This window comes from Lampetra fluviatilis, chromosome 60, assembly GCF_964198595.1.
Source record: "Lampetra fluviatilis chromosome 60, kcLamFluv1.1, whole genome shotgun sequence".
In the NCBI taxonomy this organism is placed as follows: domain Eukaryota; kingdom Metazoa; phylum Chordata; class Hyperoartia; order Petromyzontiformes; family Petromyzontidae; genus Lampetra; species Lampetra fluviatilis.
In genome coordinates, this window is record NC_136334.1 from 7607238 (window position 1) to 7615303 (window position 8066).

The 8066-nt window shown below is 62.7% G+C and overlaps 1 protein-coding gene across 1 annotated transcript in view; it reads left to right on the forward strand.

The window, feature by feature from the left end:
* The first annotated feature begins 226 nt into the window (after positions 1 to 226).
* LOC144950948 (arf-GAP with Rho-GAP domain, ANK repeat and PH domain-containing protein 1-like) overlaps positions 227 to 8066 on the forward strand; it is a 22488-nt gene continuing 14648 nt past the window's right edge. Inside the window, 8 exon segments of the mRNA XM_078881131.1 lie at positions 227 to 1814; positions 1971 to 2115; positions 3108 to 3231; positions 4020 to 4443; positions 5437 to 5500; positions 6187 to 6350; positions 6862 to 7074; positions 7795 to 7900. Of these exon segments, the coding sequence (XP_078737257.1) occupies positions 227 to 1814; positions 1971 to 2115; positions 3108 to 3231; positions 4020 to 4443; positions 5437 to 5500; positions 6187 to 6350; positions 6862 to 7074; positions 7795 to 7900 (2828 nt within the window).

Consider the following 8066-nt stretch of genomic DNA (forward strand, 5'->3'; position numbering starts at 1 on the left):
GGCTGTACGCTATATGGAACCGAAAGCTCCATTTGGCCCGTACAAGATTGCGTGCTAAACCGTGTGGGTTGACAGCTATTAACATTCCACCGTACCCCCCCCTCCACCCTCTTCGATCTGCCCCCCCCCCCACCCCCTCTGCACAAAGGGGATGATGGAGTAGGGCCATTCGAGAAGATTCTCCGACGAGCAGAGCAAGCGCTGGGACGACGTCAGAGGGAGACTCATGGAGGAGGCTTCGGGAGGAGGGAGGGTGGAGGAGGCTTCAGGAGGAGGGAGGGTGGAGGAGGCTTCAGGAGGAGGGAGGGTGGAGGAGGCTTCGGGAGGACGGAGGGTGGAGGAGGCTTGCGGCGGGAGGACGCAGGAGCCAATTTCAGGAGGTGGTCACACTGGGGACCCTCTGAGCAGACGACTGGAGGACGAGGAGGAGGAGGAGGTGGAGACGCCCAGAGGGACGATGGAGGAGGAGGAGGAGATGATAGAGGAGCGGCCTTGCGGAGGGACGACGGAGGAGCCACCTGGCGCAGGAGCAAACGCCGAGGACCTTCCGAGCCGGAGATCGGAGGAGGAGGCGGCGTCGTCGGGAGCGCGGCGTGAGGACTGGGGCGGGGCGAGGCTGCGGGAGCCGCTCGCCGCGTGGCTCCAGCGCCTGCACCTCGGCCGCTACGCCGACGCGCTGGGCGCCCGCGGCTGCGCCAGCGCCGGCGACCTGGTGGGCTGCGACGACGCCACGCTGGCGCGGCTCGGCGTGGAGCTGCCCGGACACCGCAAGCGGATCCTGGCCCGGCTGCTCCGCCTCGACGGGGGCGCCCCCTCCGGCACGGGGACCCCCTCCGGTACCGGTACGGGGACCCCCTCCGGTACCGGCATGGGGACCCCCTCCGGCACGGGGACCCCCTCTGGGATGGGGACCCCCTCCGGGACGGAGACCCCTGAGTCAAAGTCGCCGCCGGCGCCGTCCAGGGGGCGCCAGCGGCTGCCGCGTGAGTCCGGCGTCGATCGCGACGACGGTGATGACGACGACGGTGACGGCGGCGGACGACGGGACGCGGGAAAGGAGGCGGAGGCGGCGGTGCTGGACCGGGGCAGCGTGCGCATGTCGGGCCGGGCGCTCGTGGCGTGGAGCGTTGAGCCGCTGCCGCCTGTGCCGCCCGTGCCGCCTCCCCGGCAGAGCCTCTGCAAGTCCCGGCTCGACTCCCCGTCCGCGGGTTGCGCGCACGGCGGCGGCGGCGGCGATGCCGGGGACGCCAACGGCACCGGCTGCACCGCGGTCGAGGCGAGGAACCCGCCGCTGCCGCCGCCGGAGTCGTCGTCGCTCCGCCCTCGCGACGACGGCGGCGCCGGCGGTGCCGGTGGCACCGTGGAGCGGAGGGAGCGGGCGTCGGCTCGCCTCGGCCCGCGATACTCCACGGCGATCATGGACGGCGCCGGCGTGCGGGAGCAGCACCAGCTGCCGCTCAGCAGCCACCCGTTCTTCCTGGGCGCCGGCGCGGCCCGGCTGAGCCCGCGGCCGGTGCGCTCGCTCACCGACGGAGGCGAGAGAAGCCAGCGGGCGGACGAGGAGGAGGAGGAGGAGAAGAAGAGGGCGGCGCCGGTGGAGCTCGCGCGGCGCTCCAGCGCTCCGCCCGCGCCGGTCTCGGCACCGCCGGCGCCGCCGCCGCCGACGTCCCCGACGTCCCCGACGTCGCCCCCGGGGTCGCCGCGGGACCCCGGGCTGTCCCCCGGGGGCTCCCCCCCGAGAACCCTGCTCAAGGGGTACCTGTACAAGACGCCGTCGTGCACCAAGCCCATCGTGGAGCGGCGCTCGCGAGACGGTACGAGCGCCGGTGCCACGGCCGCCAGCGCCGGCGTAGCGAGTCCGTGTGTCTCCGTGTCCCTCCGTGTCCCTCCGTGTCCCTCCGTGTCCCTCGATCTCCCCGTGCATCTCTGTCGGTGCCCATCGCCGACCCTCTGTCTCTCCCGTGTCTCAGAGTTCAGCCGGCGGCGTTGCGAGCTGCGCTGCGGGGAGCTGCGCTACTACGACGGGGAGCGCAGCGCCACCCCCAACGGGCGCGTGCCCTGCGGCCTGGTGTGCAGCCTGAGCACCCGTGGCACGCACAACCCTCTGCAGCACGGGTACGGACTGAGGGGCCCTCTATAACGAAGCCAACTAAACCTTGATTGTGAATGATATTGGTCGCGAAATCCTGCGACTTCGTGTTAAACTCGCCATTACCATCTATAGAGCACTTAGCTCTATAACTCTTTTCCAGGCGACGTGGCTTGCGTGGACAATTCTAGAGTGTTGGAACTTCCTTTGCCAGTAGCAAAAATGTCAGTTTTGTTGCCAGATAAAATGGTAAAAACAACAATTATCATATTCTAGAGCAGCCGAAAACTCTGATGTTGATTCGAAATGTGGACGGGGAGAAAACCGGGGGACCCGGGAGGAAAACAATCCCATGGGGAGAACACGCACATGCTCTACGTACGTATGGGGCCGTCCATAAATGACGTCATGCACCTGGGGGGGGGGGGAGGTCAGACATTTGTGACGATGTGTGACGAGGCGGGGGGGTTTGAGAAATGTGACGTCACATCAAAATGCGCAACTTTAAATAAATATAGAATTGTTATAACAACACTAACTGTTTTAACAACACTCCTACAACATCAGAGTGCAGCGCCACATTAAATACGCACTACAATGACAATAGTTTAAAGTGATTTGAAGCATGTTTTATTTTCAAAATGGAAATGTTGTTTTGGGGGGGGGGTAGAGGCAGAGCTTTGTGATGTTTGAGCGGGGGGGGTCTGACTATATGTGACGCCGTGTGACGAGGGGGGGGTCAAAAATCGTCCAAAATCGCGTGACGTCATTATTGTACGGCCCCTAATGCCGACGCCGCACTAACGCTGACACGGCACCCGTGACACGCCGGGCGTGTCAACATCGCCGCTGGGGGGAACAACGGTGGCCGTGGCATTGCCCCCCACGGTGCCACCGCGACCTCCCCCCACCCCACCCCACGCTCCCTCGATGCCGACCGTCACTTTTCCCCGGCAGTCCGTTGAGGCTACGCGGCGGCGCGTGGCGGAGGGTGGTGACTCCTTTGTGTTTGTGGCAGGTTTGAGAACACCTTTGAGCTGTGCGTGGCCACCGAGGGCGAGCGGGGCGATGGCGAGCGCCTCTACCTGTTCGGCGCGGAGTCGGAGGAGGCGTGCCGCGACTGGCTCACGCAGCTGGCACGGGTGAGGCCGCACACGGCGCGCGGGACACGGCACGTGCCAGGCTAGGTGCGCGTCGAGGCCGTCACGTGGAATGCGGTAGGCTCTCGTTGCTGGGGGGAGGGGGAGGAGGGGGTCACGGGGGCGCAGCCAGGTGTTATAGGTTTGCGGGACGCTTAGACACGCGGACGAGTGGATAAACACAACAACAACCGCCGCCATTCGCCGCCAAGTAGCGGTGACATCACCACGGCGCTTGTACCAGGCTAAGTGCACTTTGAGGCCACGGAGATGAACAGGCACATGGACACAGACACACACAGACAGACAGATATGCACGTATGCACATACAGACAGACACACATTTACAGAGACAGACACATGGACAGACACACATTTGGACACACAGACGTGTATAGAGACACATCTACACCCTCAATGCAAACATGCACAGGCACGCACACTCAAACAGTGGTATACACCTAGGTCGACTCAGCCTTAAATGAGCACCGAGAGCAGTGTGTAAACGTCAGCACTAGGGAGACAAAGGCGACCGGGCGTGCATCGTGCTGGCCACAGGCCCACACCAAGACCCACGGACTCGCACACAGATCCATAGGCTAGCACAGAGACCAGTATACTCGCTTAGAGATCCATAGACTAACACAGAGACCAGTAGACTCACTTAGAGATCCATAGACTAACACAGAGACCCATAAACTAACACGGCGGGGGAGTGATCTTCATGTGCGTGCGTGTGTGTGTCTGTGTGTGTGGTCCGTGTGTGTGTCTCTCTCCGCGTGTGCGCCCAGTGCTGCGAGCCCCCCCCGCCCGACCCGCTGCTGGCGTTGCCGTGGGAGCGGCTGGGCCGGCTGGAGTTCCGCGACGGCTACTGCAGCCAGCGCTGGCGCCGCGGCTGGTTCGCTCTCGTGCGCTGCTCCCTCTTCTTCCTCCCCGACGATTCCGACGACGCCGCCGCCGCCGTGCCGGACGGCGCTCTGCCGAACGGCGCCGCCGAGCGGGAGGAGGCGGAGGAGCGAGCGGCGAGGACGTTGGGCGTGGAGACGGAGCGGCAAGAGCCAGAGCCGACGGCGGCGGCGGCGTCGCGAAGTCGCAGCGCCAGCGAGGAGGTCGCACCGGCAGGAGGAGGGACGAGCGAGCGAGCCGAGGGGCAGGAGGAGAGAGGCGGCGCCCGCCGCCTCGACAGCGTCAGCCTCAACAAACTCCGCGAGCTCAGTAAGATCCGGCCGCTGGCGGCGCAGCGACTCGCTCGACCGCCACAGCGATCCCTACAGCCGGCGCCACGGCTGACAGCCGGCCCCTACGGCTACAGCCGGCCCTAGAGCCGACAGCCAAACCTACGGCTACAGACCTTTATCAAGCACCTCAATGCTACGCCCGGTCTTCATTACAACAGTGAGAAAATCTAAGTTAATTTCAAAGTTAATTTATTAGGTAAAGCCCCGTGAGCCATTCGGCTCTTGAATCGGGTGCAACCGCAAGAAACAAAAACAAAAACATGAACAAGAAAACATCTTAAAGTGACTATATGCAAACAGAAAATCCGAGAAAAATAACCGCGACCAGTGGATACTGTGAGCCGGAACACATGTTCCCGGAATGCCTTTGGCTACATCCATCTCGCGATAAGAACGTGAACACTGCAGGGGGCGGCCACGCTAACGGGCCTTACGTCGATGACCCCCTACTCCCAAGCCCGGCCGAGAGATTGATCTCCGAGCGTGACTCAGCCCCCAGCCCCCCGCTGCTAACGTCAGCCCGAACTAACGTAGCCTCTAATTCAGTTTCAGTTTCATTTATTAGGTGTAGCCCTGTGAGGAGCCATTTGGCTCTTGAATCGGGTGCAACCGCAACAAACAAAAAACAAAAACATGAACAAGAAAACATCTTAAAGTGCCGATGCGCAAACAGAAAAATCCAGGAAAAAACAGCATGGAGCCTAACTTAGCCTCGCATAGGCTAGCAAGGCCTAACGTGGCCTAACGTGGCCTAACCTGATACAATGTGTCCTAAAGTGGTCTCACGTACCCCAACGTGGCCTAATGTGGGCTATTGGAGCTTAACGTGGATTAAGAACGAGTCAAGCAGCTAAGCGCGCAGCTTGCAAGGCGCGTGCAGTGCACAGGTGGACAATGTAGGTGACGTCATCCCTACTGACCCCCCCGCCCCCTCCCCTCGTCCCCCACGCCCCTCCCCTCCCCCCCACAGGTGTGATGACTCCCAGTGAAGAGGGGGACAGGAGGGAGGTGCTGGTGCTGGGAGAGAGACGCAGGTAATGGGTGGCGGCGGTGGTGGGCGGCGGTGGTGGTGTGTGCACGATGCCGTGTGTACATAGTGGGGAGCGGCGGTGTAGCCACTTAGTCTTTGTGTGGTGTGTGTTTAGTGCCGGGCGTGGTGCTGGCCACACACTCCCATCCTCTCGCTAACACCACTTGCCCCGACGGTCCGTTCAGGCTGCATGGGGGATCTCTGTCTCTGCGTGCGTCTGCGTCTGTTAGAGAGGTAGCCGGTGCGGAACGACGTTGAGTGCCCGATGCGATCTGCAAACATCGCCACTGAGGAGGCAAAGGCGGCCAGGGTGTGGTGCTGCCCCCCCCCCCCCCCCCCCCCCCGTGCCGGCCTTCGCAGGCACTGTGGTTGATTAACGGCACCTGCCCCGACCAGTCTGTGTTCAGGCCATGCAGGGCGGAATCTCCGTCTTGTGTCGTACACCCGAGTTCCGTTTCCGCTCGCGTCCGGGAACGGTCGTGGGAACTCTCCGCTCGGTCGACCCGAGCGCGAACGGCACGCCGGCCTTCGTCGGTGCCGCCTGCCGGCAGCGTTAGGCCCTACACGGGCCTACGCAGGCCACGTTAGGGCCTACGCAGGCCGCGTTAGGGCCTACGCAGGCCACGTCAGGGCCCACGCCGTCGACGGAGGGGGCGCGGGAACTCTGCGTTGGTTTGCCGCGCCCCGCAGGATGCTGTGCGTGCGTGCGTCGGGGCGGCTCTGCTCGGCCGGCTGGCTGGCCGCGCTGCGGAAGGCCTCGGAGGGCCGCAGCGGGGAGCTGTCGCTGGTGCAGCTCACGGACGGCGACGTCCCCGTGATCGTCAGCAAGTGCCTGGCCTACGTCACGCAGTACGGTACGGCGGCGTTGGCATCAGCAGCATCATCAGCGGTGATGGTACTGCTGAGGGTGATGTGGCAATGATACTGCTGCTGCTGCTGCTTCTGATGACGATGCTAAAGTGGTGGTGGTGCTGATGATGCTGATGATGATGATGACAACGATGCCGAAGTGACGGTGACGATGATGATGCTGATGCTGATGACAATTTTGCCGCAGTGACAGTGGTGATGGTGGTACTGATGATGCCGATGCTGACGATGATGACGATACTGAAGTGATGGTGGCGGTGTTGCTGATTATGACGATGACAACAATGATGACGATGCTGATGATGACGACGATGACGACGATGATGACGATGACGACGATGACAATGATGATGACGATGACGATGACTTCGATGACGACGATGACGACGACGATGATGATGACGACGATGACGACGATGATGACGATGTCTTCGATGACGACGATGACAACGACGATGCACAAGTGACGTCGGTGCTGCCGCCGGCTTTCCCCAGGGCTGGCGTGCGAGGGCGTCTACCGCAAGACGGGGGTGAACTCGCGCATCGCGGCGCTGCTGAGCGCGCTGCGGGGCGACGCGCGCTCGGTGCGCCTGTCGGACGGCGCCTTCCACGTGGACGACGTCACCACGGCGCTGCGCCGCTTCCTGCGCGAGGTGGAGCCCAGCCTCTTCACGACGCAGCTGCGCCAGCGCTGGGCGGACAACGCTCGTGAGTCGCTAACCCACCCACCACCACCACCACGTGACTCGTCCCCACCACCACCACCCCACACCACGTGACTCGTCCCCCCCCCAACACCACCACCACCCCCCACCACCACGTGAGTCGCCCCAAGTCAGTCCCCCACGCGAGTCTGGGATGCGGGCTGGGGCAGACGGGCGAATGAATGAGTGAGCGAGCGAGTGAATGGGTAGGTGAGCGGGTGGGTGGGTGGACAAGTGGGTAGGTGTGCGAGTGGGCGAGTGGGTGGGTGGGCGGGTGGGTGGGTGAGCGAGTGGGCAGGTGGGTGGGTGGGCGAGTGGGTAGGTGAATGAGTGAGCGAGCGAGTGAATGGGTAGGTGAGCGGGTGGGTGGGTGGGCGAGTGGGTAGGTGAGCGAGTGGTCGGATGGGTGGGTGGGCGAGTGGGTTGGTGAGCGAGTGGGCAAATGAATGAGTGAGCCAGCGAGTGGGCGAATTAATGAGTGAGCGAGCGAGTGAATGGGTAGGTGAGCGGGTGGTTGGGTGGACGAGTGGGTAGGTGAGCGAGTGGGCGGGTGGGTGGATGACTGGGCTGGTGGGTGGGTGCGAGTGAAATTAGTGAGCGAGTGGGGTGAGCGAGTGATGAACGCTCAACCGTACAACAGCGGTAATAACAACAGCAGCAACTGCTGCCATTCGGCGTGTGTGGGCTACACGGGGGACCTTTACCTTTGCCCGCATGTGGCTAGGTGAGTCGTGCGAGGAGGCGATGCTGGACGGGTACCGCGAGCTCATCGGGGCTCTCCCGCCCGTCAATCGAGCCACACTCACCGAGATCATCGCTCACCTGCACTGGTGAGGAGGAATTTTTCGATTTAAAGCTTTCTCGTGACTGCAGGGATTCATCTTCTTGGTTCTTTCGGTAAAGTCACGTAGAAGGGAAATAATAAAATAATAAAAATAAAACATGATAAAATAATTCTCACGACGTTTCGGCCACAACGCAAGCAGCCGTCCTCAG